The sequence below is a fragment of the Strix aluco genome, chromosome 1 (genome assembly GCF_031877795.1).
Source record: "Strix aluco isolate bStrAlu1 chromosome 1, bStrAlu1.hap1, whole genome shotgun sequence".
Classification (NCBI taxonomy): Eukaryota; Metazoa; Chordata; class Aves; order Strigiformes; family Strigidae; genus Strix; species Strix aluco.
The window spans coordinates 158446071-158468404 of NC_133931.1; the positions used below are offsets into that span (position 1 = coordinate 158446071).

At 44.9% G+C, this 22334-nt stretch overlaps 1 protein-coding gene and 1 long non-coding RNA gene across 12 annotated transcripts in view; one reads left to right on the forward strand and one right to left on the reverse strand.

Moving 5' to 3' along the window:
• Positions 1-22334, forward strand: part of SMARCD3 (SWI/SNF related BAF chromatin remodeling complex subunit D3) — a 111650-nt gene that overhangs the window by 34740 nt on the left and 54576 nt on the right. For 5 of the 11 annotated variants that reach the window (XM_074842696.1, XM_074842714.1, XM_074842723.1 and 2 more), the window contains 2 exons: positions 16755-16972; positions 20120-20162. In XM_074842696.1, the coding sequence (XP_074698797.1) occupies positions 16764-16972; positions 20120-20162 (252 nt within the window). In that variant the 5' untranslated portion in view covers positions 16755-16763. Of the gene's footprint in view, positions 1-4307; positions 4619-5691; positions 5972-16754; positions 16973-20119; positions 20163-22334 lie in introns of those variants that run through there. The other 6 variants (XM_074842669.1, XM_074842741.1, XM_074842731.1 and 3 more) reach the window with 5 other exon arrangements.
• LOC141934494 (uncharacterized) lies at positions 2553-3446 on the reverse strand. Its single transcript, XR_012626345.1, has 2 exons — positions 3268-3446; positions 2553-2857 (listed from the first exon to the last, which is right to left on the reverse strand). It is a non-coding gene; the product is annotated as an uncharacterized LOC141934494 (long non-coding RNA).

Sequence of the window (22334 nt, forward strand, 5' to 3'; positions counted from 1 at the left end):
ATCTTTTGGCATCCCTGCTGTTGCCTTTGCTTTTAAAATAATCAGGAGGTAAGTTTGTAATTATCTCTCTACCTCTGCAGAATAATGTTTGGAACCTCTGGAGACAGATGCAAACACTTTGCTTTCATGTATTCTTTTTTGCCTTTATTTCAGGTCGTCTTTATTTGTACTGCAAATGAAGAAATGGTATTTCTTCATTGCAGACATTTTAAAAACAGTGTAAAGACCTGACAGAAGAAGGTAGGTCTATGAGACAGTGATGCAAGATGGTAGTTGAAGGTATGTGAGTCAAGGAGAGCACAAAAAGCCACAGTATAAAAGCTATATGATACTTGGGAAGTCTCAAAGGATTACTGGCAGCAATCTGCATATGCAGATTCCTTATTCTTACATTGTTGTAGCAATCAGATGTGTATTTTTTCCAAAATAAAAAATTTGAGGGACCCTTTTTGATCGGCTTAAACTTGTTTGCATCGGATCTGTGGAATCTGTCAAGGGAAACCACTCTGGATGGAAAAGAGCCTTATATTTGTCTTATGAAATTCCATACAATTTCTGTAGAGAAACAAGGCAAAGGGAACCTCTGGGAATCAGCTAGTCCCTTGTCCTGCCCCAAGTCAGAATCTGTACTGCCTGCATCACTTTGGACTAATCTGTTCTTGAAAGACCTTTGGTGATGGAGATTCCCATCCTTGCTGGACAAACTATCCCAGAGCATCTCTACCTTTACTGCTGTATTCTTCCTTAATATCTAACATAAATCTTCCTGGGGGAAATCTCAATCCATTATTTCTTGTACTGTGTGTATGGGGAGCAGCTCTTCCCTGTATTTGCAGCAGCCTTTCGGATATCTGAAGACTGTTATTTTCTCTTTTTGGGCTTTATAGTTCTTGTCACACTTACTGTTCTCCCCTGAACCATCTTGATTTCTCTCACACATTATCTTTGATGCACAGGGCCCCAGACTGCAAAGGACAGTCTCGTTGAGCCATTAACAATTCATACCGCAACAGAAGGATTACTTTGGAAGAGTTCCTCGGCAATACTGGCAAAATTTAATTTTGCAGCCTCAGGTACCTGTTGAGCTGGGACTGCTTGTGTCCTGGAGAGGACGAGGGATGGGGAAGAAGCAGAGAGAAAACAGAGAGGAGTCTAGAGAATCGTTGTCTCTGCTTATGCTGCCACCAAGGGGATGAGAGAAGTGGGGCAGCATTCAGTTACTGCTCTGTTGTTTGGTGGTTTTTTTTTAATCCGCTTATTTTGCATCAGTGTAGTACTGTTAACTCACATTCAGTTTATGATCTATTATATCCCCAAATACTTTTTCTGAAAAAAAATACTTTTCAGCCAGTTGTTCTCCATCTTCTATTTATACAGTTGTTGATTTCTATCTTGATGTGGAACCTTATGCTGCTTTATTGAATTATGTCCTGTTCTTTCAAACCACATCTCCAGCTTCTCAGGATTTTAATTTTAATCATCTCTACTACCATATGTGTTGTTGGGAAATCTAATAAGCATGTTCTCTAGTTCATTATCCATATTGGTAATGAGAATATTGAATAATTCTGAACTCAGAAACAAGTGGTCATTTCTTTAAAATAAGCAGAGCCTCACTCTTGGGCTATTTTGTCTGTTTTTCAGTATGTTTTCGATGTCATATTGCATCAATTCCAAAACTGTTGAGACTATTTTAAGTTTCAGTGAAGAGAGTGCCACTGACTTAAGTGAAAATTGGATGAGAGAAACCATGCCTCTTTAAGACAACCAGTACCTTCATATACTTTAATTACCTGCAGCTCAAATTATTGAAAGCAGCCGCCACCTTATCTCCCCAAAACAACTTGGTTCATATCTTTTCTAACCTGCCCATCTTAATTTAACAATCTTAAAAGCTTGAATAATAGCACAGAAGTAAAAAACAAACTTGTGGGAGAAAATGTGGCCTCTCAGAGCCCCAAGAGGTAAGGAGGAGGAATGTCAGCCTTTCCTCAAAATAAAACGGCCTAGGAATAGAGCATGAATTGAGGTTGAAGCAAGCAGTGGAGGCATGGAAGGAGGCCCCAGATGTGCTCAGCCTCCAAGGACTAGCAAAGGAACACGAGCACTGCAGAGTGAGGCCCATGCCATCTTCTCAACCAGAAATGGCTGGGAGCTGCCAGGGTACTCGTAGCAGTTGGGGAGGTCTTGGGTTGAACTGGGCACTTTTTTAAGAACACAGGCACTTACTTTCAACACTTTTATGAAAAAAAATGTAGGGAAAATAGAAACAGTTTAAAATAAAATTTATCTGATTTTTCTCTTAATATGAGCGAAATGTTCTTGCACTGTAACCTTCTGTAACCTTCAGCCTTTTGTGCAAATGCACTGCGCTGTAGTTTTCCTTGGAGGTACTGTGGGGAGTGGAAGAATCCCAGGAAATAGGTTTCATTCTCAGCTAGGTGATGTTGGGCAAGTCACTTCCATGCAGTCGTACCTTATTTTCCATTTGGCAAAACAAAAGAGCTACTTCTACCGATTTATTTCCTAAAGCACTTAGAGAACTACACCCACACGAAGTAAGAACGGAGTTTTATTACAAGATCTTCCTTTTTTTTGGACTTTTACTCATTCAAGTCTGTGGCTACAGCGAGTCTGCCATTCCTTAATTTGTCAGGCGGCTGACCTTGTAATTTGATGTTCGGGGAAATCTCTTTATGTAAGGCCCGTTAAGAGCATCCAGAGAGAATACGCTACCGATCGCGTGGCGTTCAGCTGGAATTCGGTGACGCTTCAGGACGCATCCTCCCGCCCCAGGCCGTGACACAGCACCCGCCTGCTGACGGAGAACGGGAGCAACTCTGCCTTGTTCCTTTACCTGTCACCGATTAGAAAAATAATAAAAAAAAAAAGAGCAGCCGAAAACCCGCAGCGCGCCCCTCCCGGCCGCGCTGACAAAGGGGCGGCGGGGCGGGAGCGCTCCCCGCTCCCCGCCGAGTGGATTCGCTGTCACGGGAACCGCAAAACGCCCGCGAAGGGCCCGGTGCTGCTTTGTCCTCCGGCCTCAGCCCCCAGCCCCGAGCCGCGGGCAGGCGCAACCCGCCGCCTCCCCCCGGGCGCCACGCACCCCCGCCCCGCTCCCTGCACACCGAGGGGGGTGTCAGTCGCGGTCCCCGGGGCGGTGCCCCCCCCCTTCGCCCCGGGCGCGGCGCGGCAGGGGTTAAAGCCGCTCCCGCCCGCGCGTCCGGCCGCTCCCGCCCGCGCGTCCCCCGCTAGGCCACGGCTGACCTTCACGGGAGCCGCGCCGGGCATGCGCGCCGCCGCGCCCGGGGCCCGCGGGGACCTGCGGGCGGCCCGCCGCGCTTCGGCCCGGCCGGGCCCGGCCCGGGACCTGCGGCTTGGCCCGGTTCGGCCCGGCCCGGCCCGGCTCTCCGCCAGCGGCTCGCCCGGGACCGCGGCTGGCGCACGCCCTGCCCGTGCCGGGCGCGCCGTTGCCATTCGGTGCCGCTGGTGCTGGCGGAGGAGCGCGGGGGGACGCGAGGGGGGACTCCGCGCCCCGCCGCAGCCCGGAGCCGCGCCCCGCCGCCGCTGGCCCCTCTGCCCGCCCCGGTGCGCGGGGGAGAGCGGGCGGGCGGCCCTCCCGAGCCGCGGGGTGCTCGGCCGGGCGGCGCCGGGGGGTCGGAGGCCGGCCCGGGTGCTCGCCCGGAGCCTCCCCCGGGGCAGCCGCCGGTTCGGGCCCGTGCCATGTCGTGCGGTGAGGGCGGTTGCACGGTTCCCGTTAAGGATCGGGAAGAGCAGCACCTGCACGGGGCCGTGGTGTCCACCCCACTGCAGGGAAAGCTGCTGCCTCGGTGGCGTGCGGGGAGCCAACGGGCAGCGCGGCTGCCGAGGAGTTGTGTCTCTGGGAGCGGGGCTCACAAGATGGGAGCCAACGCTTCTGTGCGCTTCTGGGATCTAAAAAAAAATGGCAGACGCAGGCCCAATGCCGCCATGCTGGCACACAGAATCCCAGAATCATTCAGGTTGAAAAAGACCCTTGAGTCCCACCGTTAACACTACCGAGTCCACCGGACACGTAGCAGTTTGGTTCCAGATTACACGTGCCTTTAGTTCAAGTCAGCTTGAACCTCAGGAATAGTTTAGGCACTGAGTAAGGCCACACGGCTTTGCTTGGCGTGTTCCTTCTGAAGGACTGGGAGGGGGAACGGACAGCAATGCCCACCCTCCCGAGATTTCTGTGATTCCTGTGGCTATTGCCCACCCTCCCGAGATTTCTGTGATTCCTGTGGCTGTTGTCACACAGTTGCGCTTGGATTGGGGTCACCCTAAAAATCAGTGGAGGTTGTTGCCTTCATCCTCCCAGGCAAAAGTCTGTACGATCACAGCTTGCTTTTCACTGCAGTATCTATTCTGTGCTTGTTTTTATTACTGGTTGAGGGCAGAAATGTATTTATTTGTTTCAGAGCTGATTCTCTTCTGTTTGCAGTCTTGCCAGAAAATTTGCAGCCCCTAGACAAGATTTCAAGCAGAGGAATAGAATAAACCCCTCTCGTAACCTGGCAACATCTCGTCTATTGCTGCGTTAGGCAGACTGGGAAGCACAGCCCCTTGCAAGCCGCAGACACAGAAGGAGCTGTCGGTAAGCAGATCGGTGCCCCAGGCCACCGCTGCCTGCTCTGCCATGATGGAGGAGCCAGCGCTGCTGCGCGCAGAATGGCCGCCGCGCTGCCAGCGTCCGCTAGCCCAGGGCCACCGCAGCAGCCAGCGGTCGGTCGCCGAGGGGGTGGTCAGCCGCTTTCTGCCCCCTTCCCCTGGGAGGCAGGTGGGCTAGCGTGCTCCCAGCAGTGTCCTGGGATGACACGCGTTGTCGCGCAGGGCTTTGTGTGATCGGCGGCGGGCTGCTGCTGGCTCACGGCAGCTGTGGTGTTAATAATTTGTCTGCGTCTGTCCATCACCTGGGGTCTCGAATGGATCCGTCACAGTGGTACCAAAGCATCCGGAGGGCGGTCACCCCGCCAGAGCGCGGCGGTGGGAGCGTGGAATCGAGTCAGGCGTTGTGCCGTCGCCATGCTGCCCCCCGCCCCCTTCCTCCCGCTGTTCTCACACTCTTTCTTTCCCCTCGCTCTCACACACTGTCCCTCCCTGTTCCCGGCTTTCTGCCTCCTGCTGTTTCTCTCTCTTGTCCAAAGGGGTTAGTTCTCAGTCTCACAGGCTGGAAATGCTGCCAGTGAATGTTTCTGAGTGCTGCCTGCCAGGTCCCCGGGGAAAAGGCCTGGAAATGCAGTGCGGGAGGAGCAGTGGGAGCAAGGGAAAACCATTGTTTCTCACTGCTCGCCTGCTGCATTTTCTAATGGGAAAACACTCTCTGGGAGGTACTGAGTTTTATGTCAGTGCTGAAGTTGCCCCCTCCCCCTTCCCCCTTGCCCCAGAATTTACCATCCCCTGGTGCAGAGGAGGAGAGGTTGCAGCAGTGCGATGAAAAAGCCGGGACGTGTTTTCAATTTGCCTCCTGCTTATCTCTGCTGTTTGGACAGAGAGGTTTAAAAAGCTGGATTTTCTGTCCCTGCAGAGTAAACACACAGAACCCGGCAGCACAAACTATTTCTGGCTTATCAGTGGAGGAATGCAGCAGCTGAGGCTTAGCGCGAGTGGGCCGTCAGGAAGGCCCTGAAGGGGCCCCCTCCCCACTCCGCGCTATTAGAAGTGTGAGAGCCCAGCAGGACTCAGAGGGGAGAGTTGGAGAAAAAGGCAGAAAAGGGAAAGAAAGAGGAAGAGAGAGAGTGAGAGAGGCTGAGCAGACCCTGATGGCTACAGACGAAGTTACAGGAGGGGCTCGCAAAGCTACGAAAAGCAAACTTTTTGAGTTTCTGGTCCATGGGGTGGTGAGTCGGGAAAGTTAGTGAGCTGGCTGGCTCTGAATAGAGGGATGAGTGGAAACTGGAGGCTCTGTGCTGGGCTGGATCGGCTCCTGCAGTGTGCTCCTGGGGCGCTGGTAACTGCCTTGCCAGGAGAGCACCGGGGTCTGTAAAGCCCCCAGAATATGCACTGATTCATTGATAATATAGGCTTGTGTCTGGGGGGATGTGTGCTGTGATTTTTGCTTTGATTCTCCATGAATGGTGAATAGCGTGCTTTTGAGCCTGATCATGGTGCAGAATCCGCACTGGATCTGACCCAAATGGGCTTGTAGGACACTTTGTTCTGTAATCAAACTCGTGTTTTGAAAAACAATTCTGATGAAAACCTGATGAAGCCTTGTGGTACTACCTCTGGTTCTTGTCTCCAGTCTTGGCTCTTATGTATCCTCTGGCTACTTAACAGGTGACTTTCAGGGGCTTGAAGAGATTAGCTCTGCAGATCTGTAACAGTCTATGGGAACTCACCCACAAGAGAATTTCAGGGTGCCATGCTTAATTAAAGCAATCCTTCAGGTCTTAAAAAATTTTCCAGCTTTTGTTTAAGAATCAGGTCTTCGATCTCCATTTAAGGGGAAATGCTAACCCTGTTTTGCTGCCATTGGAAACGATGTTCTTTAAATGACTCTCTAGTGATTGAGAGTAGTCACCATTTATAACATTTGGATTTCTTGTGTTGGTACACATTTGACAAAAATAAGACCGTTAAAGAGCCCCAGTGAATGTAGATACTGTTTGGATACTCATAGTCCTGAGTGCTTTCTCTCTTGAGGATTCTGGCAGCTCCTGCGACACCTTTTTGAAGACATCAGGTGGGGGCTCTTGTGCAAAGATCGTAGAAATCTGTGGAGCTCATGGCAGGCTCCTAAGTTGTCTCCATAATTCAGGTGCGTCCTGCGGATCCTGGATGTGGTGGGACTTGCAAGGCTGAGGACTTTGAGGTGGCATTGTGTGTTGATGAGAACCCTGAACAGGTGATGTGGTGCCAGTGTACAGGAGCAGCCTATTGTGAGATTGGTGGATGTACAGGGATGACTGAAGAGCGGTTGTGCAGGTCTGTACAGTGGATTTGTTGTGGACATGTGGGTTCGTTAAGGTAGTCTGAGCTCTGGATGCCTATAACTGGGCAGAACCATAGGCAGGTTGGGAGGGGTGGCTGTATGGGATGCCTTTGCCTTTTCCAAGGTTTCTATTGGCATTTGCACACCAGTGGTCTTCCTTTAGTGTCAAGAAGAGTGGCAAAAATGGTTGTGTGGGTTTGCCTCTTCCACATCTAGATGGGCTTCATGGGAAAGCAGCATGCTAGCCTCTATGAGCATGGGAATTCTTAATATATACCGGGATGAATGTAGCAGAACTCATTTCCATTACTTAACTGAATGCTAGAAAAGTCTGTCTTTTCTGCCCTGGGAGTTTTGCCACTAGTGGCATCTTACTTGAATATCTGCGTTTGCCTGGAATATCTGCATTTTTTTGTCATCTTCCCTCTACTTCTTAGTGAGACTGGGGCTTTTCGCCTGTTACTCTGTTGCCTGAACACCTTATGTATGACCTTCTCCTTTCCTCCACAGTGATCTCCTTTAGTTCTGCTTTTGCTTCCTTGTTTGTTCTTTTCTTTAGTTTCTTCCTCATCTCAGGTTCATTTTGATCAAAACACAGGTTGGTGTAGGTAGTCTTCCATTACTTAAAAAAGATTTTAAAAATTATAACTTAATTTTATCTCTTCAGGTCCTGTATCCTACCAAATATGAGAATGTGCCATCACAGCCATTACCTTGAGTTTATGTATTGCTGGCTATTGAGTTTTATTGCCATCCATGGTGTGTCAGCATCTGAATTAATTCCTTGAAAAATCAAGTTACATAGCAACCTTTACTGGAATTCCTTGGAGTCAGATTCTGCTCTAATTGCAGGGAAAAATCTCCTCTTCAAATTAGTTATTTTTTATTTTATCTATGATAACATTATTTGATTTGGTTATTGCAGGCTCCTTATTTTTTTTCCTCCCCCAAAAACAGGGAGAGGTAAATAGAGGTAGAATGTTGTGAGAAAATTTTTTGCTATGTGAACACTTAAATGAGCAGGATAATTTTGCAGTATTTCCTGAGGGCAGTTAGCTTTTGGATTCACTTGATCTTTCTGGAAACATATGTTCCTTTGCTAAGGTCGCTTTGCCCTTTGCTCTTGTGCACCTTATCCTGCCTTTGTTCTTTTCCATATTGCCAGCTGAGAAGATGTCTTCTTCCTGGTTTGTCCCAGTCAAATAGGATACCTCTGAAAGGTGAAATCTCTTAATGGTTAAAAATCTCAAGTGCGATACTTCATTCTCATCCTGCTTGAGTTCTTGATAGCTTGTTACACCTCTGGTTAGCAGCTCCTTTTTAAAAAAGGTTAAATTTCTTTCAGTTATTTATTTTCCCAATTCTTTTACTCCTTCTGTTTCATCAGAGTCTTGCACATTGTTTTTATGGGAAGGGAGAAATTTCTTTTTTTCCCCAAAGGCTTCATCCTTTACATTGTCCTTTTTTGTTGTTGTTCCTCTCTGCTCTATTTCTAGCACTTTTATGGATAAATGTGGCTTTAATCACCACATTTATGTTGATTTATCTCTTTATTGATACATTTTCTACAGTCCAGGAGTACATTTCAGGCTGTCTTTATGACATCTCTGGGTGTCCAGCTGTTGCCTTAAATTTTGTTGACCCAAACCAAGTTATTAATCTTCCTGCAGGCCATTCTTTTTTTTCAGTTTCTTCTGTCCTCTAGGCCCTATCATAGTCGTCCTCCCTTCTGACTGGATCTCTTCAATGGATTATACCTTTGTCTCCCTTCTTTCCTTCTTTCGTTCTTTCCTTTTTTTTTTTTTTAATTTTTCTTACTCAAACAGGTACTTCCCATGTAGCCTTGAGAAGGTCTGTGGTGCAGATCTTGTCAAAGCTCTTGTCCAGACATCTGTCCTCTTGTGACTCAATTGGAGCAATCTTCTCTTTGGTGCCTTGTATTGTTGACCTTGCCTGTGTCATCTTCACACAAGAAGCTGCTGAGGGGTTCTTTTTCATCCTGTTGTTCTGACCTTTTTAATCTGCTTCTGTGTCCTTTTTCTGTTCCTGCTTTGTCTTCCTTCCAAAACCAATCTTCTTGCCTTTTATACACCAGATACACCTATAAAGCTCTATGTCCCTTTCTTAACTATCAAGTCATATCTGTATTTACAATATAGTGGCTGTCAGTTCAAATCACCTTTTTTCCATGGTGATCTTGTTCTCTGTCCTCTATGCCGTGCTTAGGAAACTCTTCCCGTTAATATAAGTCCGTATCCATATTTATTTTCTGCTAATATGTGTTTTTTCATAGTTCCTGCTAATCTCTACAGCTTAATATTAGTTACACATCAAGACCTCTAATTTGTACAAACCTATGTATCACTTATGTGACTCCTTTGCTTATCCTCAAGTCTTTTTTTTGTCTGGTTATCTACCTCTCAAATCTGGTCACAGAATTTTGTGGTAAGTACAGAAACTGTTATACGAAATGGCACTTAGTAGTGAAGCTCTTTGTTTCAGTACAATGAAAGAAGGATCTCAAAGCATGCCATCATGTAAACAAATATTTAATATAGTGATAAATAACTCGTTGCCAATGTTAAAACAGACAAAAAGACACATTTGGTGCCCCAAAGATGTGTCTGGAGTGTCTAACAGATTTATCAGTGATTTGGAAAAGCAGATGAGCAATGGATTTCCTAAACAAGTTTTGCATCTCCTCATACATTGCTGGCTTTTAAATGAACTGTAACCATTCAGGAGGAAGGCTTGGATGTCGCTGTGAGCTGCCTAGTGTGTAGCAGCAGCCACTGCTACTAAGAAAGCAAGTAAATGCTTAGCCTGTTTAAGAAATAGAACGGAGAATAATACAGAAGCAATTGTAAATCTGTGGCATATACTTACAAGAATAGTTTCCTGATTTTGGTCATCTGCATAACAAGCAAAAAGAGGGGTAACTCGGATGGTAGTAGTAGCGGGAGGCCTGTGAAGACTTCATCAGTAGGAGAATGGGATTTTTTTTATTTATTTATAATATCTAAGTGTGGAGACTGATTAGGAAAGTTGTAAAATCTCTGTCACTGGGCTCTTCTAGGCACTGGTTAAAGAAGTAAGTATCAAAGATGATGGAGATGCTGGTGATACTTCTCTGAGATGAGGAAGGACTGGATGACCTCAAGGACTCCTATTTCAGTATATTATAAAAATTATATTTGTTTTATTAGAATAGAAAGAACTAAAGATATTCTCCCCAAATTGAATGGTGATCTGTTTCAAGTGGTTAAAAGTGAGTGTTTCTTCCAGCCAGTCATCAGTTTGTAGAGATCACTACTAGGAGTAGCAAAGTTTTGAAAGAAGCAGCAAAGGTTTGAAAAAAGTAGAACTTTGCTAATGAAAAATAGCCCACTAATTTTTATATTATCATGGATATAAATACTATCTTGTCAGAGCACAAAACAGCTACCGCTAGAAAGGCCAGAAAAGATCCTCATGAGCTGTCATTTTTGGACAGTTTGTTCCACTTCCCTAACACAGGGCTGTCTGCGCCATTCTCTGTGCTAGGACGTTGTCAGGGAACAGGTTCTGGAACAGTCACTGGTTTGCTGCGTATGTATTCCCTGTTTTGTTAAACAAGGAGATGTTTGGGGTGAGTGTAGGGCAGCCTGGAGAAATCAAGGGACCTTACCGCAGTGAACAATTTGATTGGGAAGGTACATGCAGAAGACTGGTAGAATGAAAACATTTTACAGCATTCAACCATGTGAGTGAGCTGCCAGCAGAAACTAAGGTTTGTCCTTTCCTAGCTCTGGGCTAACTGCAGGCTAACAAACACAGAAAAGTTCACACATATTTAAGAAAAGAAAATCATACTAGTTCTAGCTAGGGCTTTAATAGAGATCCATGTGATTTTATACAATATGGACTTGTTAAACAAATTTGAGTTGCTCATTGAGAAGACTTGGATTTACTGATGAATATAGGTGCACAGATGTAATTGATCTGTGAGATGTTTGAATTGCTCTTCTGCTTTTGAAAAAAGAAATACTGTAGGAATATGAGAACGGTCACACTGGATCATTTAGCCCAGTGTCCCCAGTTGCAGGGAGTAGCAGAAGACTGCATGGAAGTACACGAACCAGACAAAAACCTAGTGATGTTTCATCGAAATACTCTGCGCTTTGTAACTCTGGAGCTTTCTGACCCAAAGCTGCCCTATATGGATTTTTTTTATGTAGGTTAGTCCGCCGATGTCTTCGCGAACCCATAGAAAGTTTCAGCACTCACAGTGTTTTGTGTCAGGAATTTTTGCAGCTTATCTTACATAAAGAAGTGCCAGATTCTGCCAATGGCTAGCTGTTGTCAAGTCTTGCAAGGGAGGAGACAGTGAGCTCTTGATCAGCCTCTTCTCTCTCCACGCCAGTCATGATGTTGCAGAGCTCTGTTGTTAAACCCTCTCCCCTCCCAAAGCCATGATTTTTACAGTCAAGAGGTACATTTTGGTAGTTCTTCACACAAAATCCATTCCATACATTACATCACAGTAGTGAATGTGATCAGATCTATTAAAATAAGGAAGCTGATGGAACTCAAAGATGGTATATAGGGTTTGTTAGTTTAAATTCCAAAGACAGGTTAGTTTTTGGTTTTTTTTCTTGGTAGCATCCAAGTGCTTTGGTTGAGGTTTGGTGTCTGATTATTCTGAGCTGTGAATGGACATGCATGAAATACAAAGGTGGTCACTGAACTTTGTCTCAAGTTACAATTCACAGTTTGGTAAATGTGGTGGTTTCTAAGTGAAAGATTTTTGGATTGTTGTGAGCATTATTTAAAAATGTGTGGAACCTGGAACACTTGGACCTTGACTCTAGGATGTGAGAGCTTTTGGGAAATGGAGGAAGGTGAATATGGCAGGCAAGCAAGAAGAATTGCAATACTGATGTTTCTGCTTACTAAATCTCTGAAAGATTAATAGACATTTTAAAAAAGGAACTCATATGAGGTAACAGCTGTAGTTGTAGGAGAGGAGATAAGCCGTCTACAACTTTTTCTCTTGTACTTCTAAGAGTCCATTTTGAAATGGTGCATTCGATTGGGAAACCATTTGTGCAGTCAGAAGCCTGTTGCCATCAGACAATATCAGTCTAGTCTATTCTTAACTGTTCCAGATACTTTTGGTGACCCATTCTTACCTCCAGACAGCATCTGGCATCTCCTCTTGCTTATGTTTATGCCTTACAGAAATCAGTAGCTACTGTAATGCCTTGACACAATATGTTGTCTAGCCAAGGTAGCATCTATTTTTAGTTAAAAAAATATGCTGTTTGTAGACTTGGTAATTGTTCTCCAAACCTCTCTGTTTCTCAGTTAGCAAGAGGCCTGTGCGTGTTCATGCCATCAGAGTCTTCCTGTATGGTGCCAAGATGGATACAGTCTGTGTCTTTCAGAAAAGGAAATTGCTGTAGGTGCAGCTCAGTGCTCTGTTGCATTGCAGTGACTCCTTGCTCTCTGTTTGGTCCTTTTCTAAGGCGCTTTAGGTGTTTTTGCTTTTCTTTTCTTGACACTTTCTTTTGCTTTTACCTATCAGTTCTCCAGGTTATTTTCCTCTATCTGGTATGTCCAGACAGGAGCCCTCCTTTTGTCTGCTTCAGCATTTTGGCTGCTGTGATGTTGATGTCCCTTGAGAAAAGACTCTGCAGTAGAAATACATAGAAAAGCACCACTCCAAAGTTGTCTCATTTCTGCCGTCAGACTGGAGAAGTTCACCTGAAGAATGACAACGAGGAAGAGGAAGGAAGCAGTCCTCTGATCTGAAGGAGGCTCAGGCAGGGAAGCAAGTAGAAAAGTCAGATGTGTGGCTTGGGAAACTGGGCAGTGGAAGGTAGTGATAGGGACTTGGCAGCAGTTGCTGGGGAGGTGATGTGCTTGCTGCACTGACAGTGTGCTCAGCTTTGGAAGGGTGTAGCCAGGGCAGTGGTGGACTGTGTGCAGGAATACAGGCAATGGGCAGAATTCTTAGGGACCAGAATGCATGTATTTATTGGTTGTGTGTCTTTGTGTGCTGTACTGTTTGGCCTTGCCTAGATGCTCTGAAGGCAGCTCCACTCTACTCTTTGCATCATCTCAGAGCTGTGAGAGTCGTCCCTCCATACTGTGGTCTTCCTCATGTCCTATGGGCCACAGTGGTTTTGCCCTCTCTCCAGTAAAGTGTTTGAAGTAGTGCAGAGTAATACATGTAATGGAATCAATGGAGGAAAAAAAGGGGTCTGTGGGTAAGAACAGAGTTGAGTTGAGTAGAGGGGTCTAGGGTAGATGATCTTCCAGAAAGGAGGATGTGTCAGTGCTGTTTTTCACTGCAGCCTTCACCGTGGCTTGTTCAGGACAGATTCCTTCCCTCTGAGGAAGAGGGGAGAGACAGATCCTAACCCATAGACAGGTGTCTTTCAAAAGACATAATGGTATCTTGATACTCCTTAGTATCAAGACTTTTATGTCAGTATTATGAAAAATTCAGTGTATTGTCTGTCACTGTCTTGTGCTGCACATGTGTTTGAGAGCAAAACAAGCTTTTAGATAAGGTAAGGTACTGCTTGTGTGTTCTTTATAAAAGTTTAGATAGAAAGCATTTCTGTATCTTGGGAGCCTGGTGGACTTGCAGCAGGGAGATGGTGATTGCATAGTGAGTAATATTTCATCTATGGGTGATATCGGAGATAGGAACATAAGAAGGGAGGGGAAGGAAGGAGGCAGGGCAAGGGGTGAGATTGAATATGCTTTTGCTAGAGCTGTCTCCTTTTTCTCGGTTTTGTTCTTTCTTCATGCTTCTCTGTTTACAAAGGGAACTGAAGGAAGTCCAACGATGTCAGACTTAGATCGAGAGTAGATTTGGCCTCCTGACCTTGTTCTCCAGGCCTTAAGGTGCCCTTTATAGAAGCAGAAAAGTGGCCCTGCAGTCTGATCCTTGTGGCCAGTCTCCGGGAGGGACGAACATGAGATGGCTGTGCTCAGGATCTTGTCTCTTCCGAATGACTGTCAAATGTCCCCAGGTGATTGGCAGGGAACAGCAGGCCCAGTGGTCTGCTCTTTGCTGGAAGAGGGCCACAGTGTGTAGACTGACAGGCAACAGAGAGATCTTAAATACCAGCTCAAGTGAGAAGCATTTTCTGGGCCATTTGTTTCTGCTGACTCTGCCTGGGTCAGAGGGTGGGGGTGAGTACGTGGGAACGGAGAGAGCTGCTCTGTTCCAGCAGTTTTCATAGCTCCGTGTTTGTGGGAGAAGATGTTTCCAGCTCTGCACAAGGCCTCAGTTTTGCCTGTTTGCTGCCTCCTGCTGCTTCTCTGCTCAGTGGCCATACCCACAGTCGGTTTCCTACACAAATACTTGCTGAATTCACCTGCTTGGCTTCCTGTGCTGGTCTCTCTCCTACCTCAGCCTTCCTTCTCTGTCCGTACCAATTATAGCCATTGGGTCTTTGCTGATCATCCATTCCCCTTATTTCTTTCTCCAGTTTCCTTCATGCATACAAGTGCAATTTATATCTAAGACTTGTGATGATCAGGAAGGGCACTGAGCTGGGGCTTTGGGGACTGCAGTGCATTTGGGTGGTTAATTGCAGATGCAGGTTCAAATTATATTTAGAATTATATATTATTATAATATATATTTAGAAATTATAAAAGGTTGAGATAAAGATGAAATAAACTATTTTTAAAGTTTTTATTTTATTTTATTAATAGTGTAAAAACCATTTTCTTCCCACCTCTCAATGGACTGTCTAGCATACCCTGTGGGGTGCATGCATCTCACTTTGGAGACCACTAGTGTACTTCTCCCAAGTACTTTCTCAGTCTTTAACTGTTGATAACTCAGAGAAGTTTCTGAGCCACATGTTTTCCATGTCGTTAGCACCCCTTTGGAAAGGGGTTCCACAGGCGGAGTAGCCACTGTGTGGCAAACTACCCAGTTTGGGTGTCTGTGAGCCTGACTCCTCCTCGCCTCCCCTGATGGCCGTGATGGTTGTTTCTGGAAGGGGCAGTGAACAGTTAATCCCCAACTGCCCTCTCCAGGCCACTCATGATTTTGCAGAGCTCTAGCAAATGCCCCCTTAGATTACCTTGGATCACATCTTTCCAGATGCAAAATCATAGTGTATTTACTTTTACTTACGTGGATGCAGTTCCATATCTTAATCATTTCCGTGCCATTCTTTGTACTTTTTTCAGATCTACTCTGCCATTACTGAACTGCAGGAACCAGAACTGCACACAGCATTCAACATGCGGGCAAACCATGGACAGTGGCACAGTGCTATTCTCTGTCCCCTTCCTTGTCATTTCTTTTATTTAATGGCTTTTTTTGACCTCTAGTAAGCAGCAAACTGATGTGTTTGTTGTTTTGGTTTTTTTTCTGGAAGTGTCTGTTTAAACTCCGAGATCTTGCTTCTGTCAGGCAACAGTCAGTTCAGAGCCCATTGTTTTGTATGTGATGATTGGATTGTTTTTTCCCATGTAATTCATTTCAGTATGTATTGAAATCCATTTTAATCTTCTTTTTAACTGCTCATTCTGTCTCATAAAGTCCTTTTTGCAGTTCTTTGACACTGGCCTTCATCCTTGCCAGCTTGAATAACTTAATGTTACCAACAAACTTTTTCACTTCCTTGCTTTTTTTCCTTTTTTTTTTTTTTTTCCAGGTTGCTTATGAATATGCTGAAACGCCTGAGTCCCAGCAACACTCTGCATGTGCCTTCCTTTTATTTTCAGAACCAATTACTTTTACCTCATTTCTATCCTTTAGCCAATTATTTATCCATAATGGATGCCATTGCCTCTTGGTTTCCTTAAAAGACTTTGTAGAGGGACTTGACTTTCAAAAGATTTATGTGCATGATTATTCTTATTCACATAGTGGCTCAAATGCCTGAAGAGCGTGTGTGCATTCGTCTGTATTTTCACATATACATAGACATAAAATAAACATCTTGATAATTCTTAGAAGGAAACTAAGCTCTTCTCTCTGTTTTAAATTGCATTTTACAGGTAGTAATTATTTTACTAGTGTTTTTCCTTGACGACTATAAACTTTTAGGATTCAGAATTGAGTTTATTGTGTGTCTTGTACAGCATTAAGCTTGTGATTTGACCCAAAGTGTCTCTCCAGAGCACACTGAAGCCAGTGTAAATGTCAGGACTTTAGAATGCCTGCAGGGGCTGCTGACAAACTACCACATTCCTTTTTTTTTATTTTTTATTTTAGAGGCTTGATCAGAGACATGACCTTTTCTTAAAGGATTCTTGTCGCTTTGTGAACTTACGCTGCTCTCCAGTGTAGGTGAAGGAGAGGGCTCTTAATGGAAAATGTTTTATCATAGTGTTTTCATGGTTCACCTTTGCTTGTTACAGTCTCCCTACTGATCAAAGCAGCCTGCTAGTCAGTGCAAAATCTGAAGCACTGTAGATGTGAGCTCGCTTGTAGCTTTGATTAGCATTTGGACTGGGTGTAGCTGCCATGGAGCTTTTTCTCTGGTCTGAAGGTAGAGCTTTCTGCTGTAAGCTGGCCTGGATATGTTACTGACCACTGAGTGTTTTCCCAAGCCTAGTATTTTTCATCCCTGTTTCCTGTCTATCACTGAATGCCTCTTTACGACGTCCAGGAAATACCAGTCCAGAGCTCATGTGCTCTGTGTTGCTGCTTAGCACTTATCAGGATGGTCAGAATGGGGAACTTGCTGGAGCTAGTGTCGGATTATGTACAGATGTCTTTGCAGCTGAAGAAACAGGGACCGAACTGGCTCTTCTTTCTGTTTTGCTTCTTCTCTAGCGACCTGGGATGCCATCAGGAGCTCGAATGCCCCATCAGGGGGCTCCCATGGGTCCCCCAGGCCCCCCATACGTTGGAAGTCCCTCAGTTCGACCTGGGATGCCCCAGACCGTGATGGAAACAACAAGAAAACGCACTGCACCACAGCAGGTCCAGCAACAGCAGGTGCAGCAGCAAGTGCAACAGCAGCAGCAAGCCACTCAGAACCGAACTAGGAGGTGAGTGTTCCGGAAAGAAAACATGGGAGGACAATTTGAGGAAGAAAAAACGATATCTTTTTAGCAATAGGTAAGACCTTTAAGATCGAATGAGACAGAAAAGATTTATGTATTGTCAGTTTCTTAAAGCAGGAAAAACATTGATAAATTTTACTCTTTGCTTCGTTTGTGAATGGTCTTGAACAAACTGACCTTTACTAATGTCTGGTTTTGCAGTTATAATGCTTTTACCTCACAGGTTTATCAGGCTATAAATCTGGCCGTTATATTTAGCCTTTAAAGTTAGTGAACCAGTTCTCTTCTAATATAGTACAAATATTGTTTTATTTGTTATCTGTTCTGTATAGTTTCTCTGATTTCTGACTGGCTAACAAAATGTCTCGTAAATAAGAGAAGTGGAAGAAATTTTTGGTTGGTCATGTGAATACTTGTACTGTGGTCACTCAGGAGAGTGGTCATAAAACTTGCAATTGTCACAGGCATTCCTACATATAAAGAGATATGCATGGGAAATAATTTCATAGAATTAGAGGATTTTTTTTTCTGAAGGAACTTTCTTTTTAAAATATGCCCACTTTGTACAGTGCAGAGTGCATTTCTCTCTTAAATAACAGTTCGCTTATTCCTTTTTGCAACTTATTAGACCTCAGCAGTCTTGAGTTTCAAGTGTGAGCCAGTTCCTGATAAATACATAGGGTGCAGTCATCTGGGTAGTCTGCCTTTTGCAAAATCTTTAGAGGTGTATATATGGATGCAGTTTTCTGGTGTGTCATCATATCTAGTTGTAGGTAAACCATGACTCTCTAAGCTCAGTGCTTCAGGAGCCCTGCTCTGTCCAGGTTATATGCCTTGGATCAGCAAGCCAGACTTGGGAATGCTTATATCTGGGATGCATCTGGAAAGGACACCAATCCTGAGAGTATTAATATATTACGATTGAATAAGATTGAATACAGAAGGAACGTGTGTGAGTGCAGCACGCGAGCACAAGAGATGCATGTGCGACTTGGAGGCCTTGCCCACCACTAGCCAAAATGCACATTCCACAGCACCTCCCAGGAGGTACTCCAGGAAACTGCACAGAATAATGCCTAGCCTTCAAGTATACGGGGTAGATATAACCTGAAAAATTGCCACTGCTGGATAATTAAGGTAAACCTTAGTTACTGACTAGTTTCCAGGGATCGTTAAAGAAGAGTATTTTCTAAAAGTTGATGGCCTAATTCAGAGAAGGAAGCAGTTCCCCCTCCCCAGTTCTTAACTTCAATGCTTCTAGTTTGGAACCCAGCAGTAATCTCTACTGTAGCGAGTCCAGCTCACACCAGTGCTTCCTAGGTACTCAGGAAAGTGTTTCTGTTTCTTCTGCCATGCCTTCCCTCCAGATAATGTGTTGAATATTTTCCCCTTGTTCATTTTTCCACCTCCCTGTTGTTTTCCATTGAAGTTTTTCTGGGTTTTCAGGCAAACTTTTCTGGCACGTTGGGTCCATTTGTTGGAGTAACGGAGTTCTAGGTTTTATGGCACAAAAGGGCCAAGAAGGTGTAGTTGTCCTTTCTTGGCAGGTTTGGTGGAGACAAAAATCTCATTTCTGTAATAGACTCTTGGAGAGCTAGTTGAGACCCAAGTTGTTGGGGGCTTTTTGTTTGTTACTTGCTTTTTAACTGCAAGCCTTTGGAGTTGTTGCAGGTGCATGCATATCCCATTTCCCTTTGGGAGGGTGGAGCTTGGTCAGGCATTACTTCCCGAATTCTGTGAAGTGTTTCAGTGCGGATTTGATTTTGTGAGCTGTGGAAGGTGTTGGAGGTTCACACCGTGTAACATTCCAGTCCCATTATGCTAGCTTTTAAAAAGGGACGTTGTTCACCTACAAAGTTGGGTGTGACTGTGTGGATGAATTTTCTGCCCCTGAGGAAGGATGTAGTTTGCACCTCCGGGCACAAAGAGTTCCTCAGGCTTGGCATATATGGGGATGGGGAAGAATCTAAGGATCTGGTATTTCAGGCCGGGCTTATTATTAGCAAATGTAGGAAGAGAGTATGCCACATTGATGTGTGTGGAAACAGCTTTTACGTGGACATGGCTGATGACAGACTTCCTGTATGAAAACAGTCAGGAGGGGCATCTTTGTGACATGGCAGAGCAGCAGCAGGCAGTTTGCTTTCTCCCATTTGTCTGTCACAGATGGAGTGATTCATCTCCTGTTTAAGATAAAGGCCTCACAAATTATAGAGGTGAAGAATAGGCCTGAATTCCCTCTTGGCCCTGTTAGAGAACTCTAGGTGACAGGTTTGGTGGGCACAAATGGTTCTCAGAATCTGAAGAATTCAAAAGACAATGTATTTGGCAATCTTCCTGACAGTATCATTGCTTAGGCACATATACGTTTGTGTGTATGTACACGAACACAAGTATGTTTTTAAAAGCATAGATATATAAATGTGCTTAGGTATAGGTATGGGGACATTGAGTATATACACTACAGGCACATATTTATCTTCCCACACGTGCGTTCATAAAGATGAACAAATATGGAAACGTAAGCCCACTTACCTTTGTATATCACTCATGGAAATACATTACAATAAAACAAGTGTATATACGTAGGGAAGTGTGTGTATATATGTATGTGTTTTCATACACCATATGAAATACACATATATATGTGTGTTTTTAATCAGCACTTAATTTGGGGCATGAATGCACGAATGCACGTCATCTGTTTGAACAAGTTCACGTTCTGTTTACAGGCACTCAACCACTTGCATGTGCATATGCATAGATATATCTATGCACGCTTCCACACGTGCACACTGTCCTCCTACATGCTTTTTCTGTATCTATAGACAGCATGTGCACATGCACTTGCCTACATTGCCGCCCTGCACCATAGAAGATGCTGTGATCAAAGAACTTGCACACTTCTTTCCAAGATGCATAACAGACAGCCCTGATTTGTTCTTAGCTAACTACCTCCCCAGGCTGCTGAGAGAAGGGGTCCTAGGTCCTGGGCATGGGTGAGACCCTTTTGCTGATGCATGCACAGCTGTGCACCAGCATGTGGAGATGTCAGGATAATTTAGCAGGTGGCCTCGTTACTCCTAGATCTGTCACCATGGTAACGTGTTTTTTTCTTTAAAAAATGTACAGTGCCAAGAGGAGGAAGATGGCTGACAAAATTCTCCCTCAGAGGGTGAGTCGCTTTCATTTCCTATTCCCTTCACAATCAGTTCAGCATCTTAGTGTAATTAGAGGGATTTTAGAAAATACTTTCACTTTTTGTTTAAAAATCTAATTAAAAAGTAAGTAGGCAGTGGGTGAAAGTCTAGAGAGCAAGGCTGGGGCTGGGGCTGGGGGCTGGGAGTGTGGAGTGCAGCCCGGCCTGTGTCTCCTCGTGCACTGGGTTAGCCGAGCCAGCACTGCCACTTGCTGGATGGACAGTGGTGCTGGGCTGCGAAGTACATGACTTGACGCTGGGGCCCTCTGGGTCTTAAGGATGTTTTTGATCAATTTTTGAGGCTGGCCAAAAGCTGGTTCAGAGCACAGCTGTGCCTGTAGGAGGTGGGCTCGTTCTCAGGTCTCTCTGGCCCAGTAGAGCTGCCAGGTTCTAATTTTTGTGGTTGTGTCCTAGTAGGACTGAAGTGAACCTGTGTAAACAACAGAGTTCAAGGGGCCTGCATTGTCTGGAGAGTTATTCTCTTATCTCTGGGGATATGTCTAGCTTTCAGTGTCTGCCTATGCTTGATCCTCAATGCTTAAATCTTCTACTTCTTTTTTAAACGCTGGAATTTCTCTCTGCTCCCCTTCTCTTTCATTATTCCCAGACTTTTCCTTTCCTGTACCCTCGTCAGTACAGTTCCCCCAAAACCTACTTGGTCCCAAAAGGCAAGCTTCCTTAGTCTTCAAAACACATGCCCTCGCCACATCCTAGTTCCAGTTTCTTTGGCTTCTGGTTCTTTTTCTGGGCTTAGAATCCCTTTGACAGGTGTGTAGATCTCCACGTCCTTTCAAGTCTACCTCTCCACTGCTAGTGTAAACCCAGAGTTGATGGCAGCCTGCAGATTCTCTTCTGTGACATTCCACAGGTACCTAGTGCCAGCTACCCGAGGAGGTGAGCCCACTTTGATACTCCTGATGTCATAGTGTCACTTTTTTTCTTGTAACTCCTGCCACCCTCTGAAAGCACAGCCTCTCATAGGTTAGCCATTAGTTCTCTCATGCTGCTGTCTTGAAAGGACTAAGCCACCATTAAATCCAGACCTTTGAACTACTTGCAGCCTCCATGGTGTTTGTGTTAGAGCCTCATTCCTGCTCTGCTTGGAGTCTGTACTTTCTTAGAATGAAAGCTACGTTTCTTGTGTTGTCAGTTCTGTCTGTCTCACAAAAATTGTTTTCACAGACAAATTATATATCCTCTGTGGTGAGGCTATCATTTTAAAGTTATGTCCATTTCAAGGCGCTTTTTTTTTTTTTTGTCTGCTGCCTTTATAACATAAGAAGGTCTCAGAGTAGAGGTAACCAAACTTTTCTGGAAACAGAAGACTTGTGCCTCTGTTTAGCAAATCCATAATTCTTTAATAGGTAGAGCCTTATTCAAGTGTGTCAAAAACTTACACAGATGCTAGCACCTTTCGGAACCATGCTGTCACCAAGTCTTCTTGTCTTTCAGTGTCTTTATTGCTGTCAGCCAATAATTTTAACTGATGGAGTGATAAGGCAACACAAATTGCTAGAGTTCTGTCTGCAGTGGAGTTTTTATCTGCAGCTGGAGCGCTGGTATCGATGATATGACGTTGCGTCTGGATTAAGGTACTCCATCAGGCTGCAGTCAGTGTATCAGAACCTCCTTACTCTCACTGTTCATGGGATGGGAAAACGCTGTGTGCATCGGTGTCCTGTCAAGTGGAAGATTTGCACTGGTGGCTTTGGAATGCACTTGAAACACAGGGTAAAACTTCCCATTTTCTAGAGCAACTTCTTGGAGTATTTTCCAGCCAATCAACACCTGTTACCCACAGGCTTTTTGCACACTCTTGCTTGTGTTTTCTGGGAACTGTGAAGGGGAGAGGGGAAGATACTAAATACGTTTTACTCTTGAAAACTGTCTTATGTAGTAGTGGAAAAGGAGATGGGCTCTCAGTGTTACTTGATGTGATAGCGAGTTGGGTGGTTGGCGCAGATAACCTGCTGTTGGACTTCCAGGCTCTGATCAAGCCTGTAGTATAGTGCTGGAGCATACTGCTAGCTGGGTAGGGTCGCTCAGCTGCTATAGTTCAGATATTTGAGAAGGATTTAATTTTTCATGGATATAATCATATGAGAAAGTTCAACCTAGCAAACTATTACATGTAGGAAGGTAGGATTA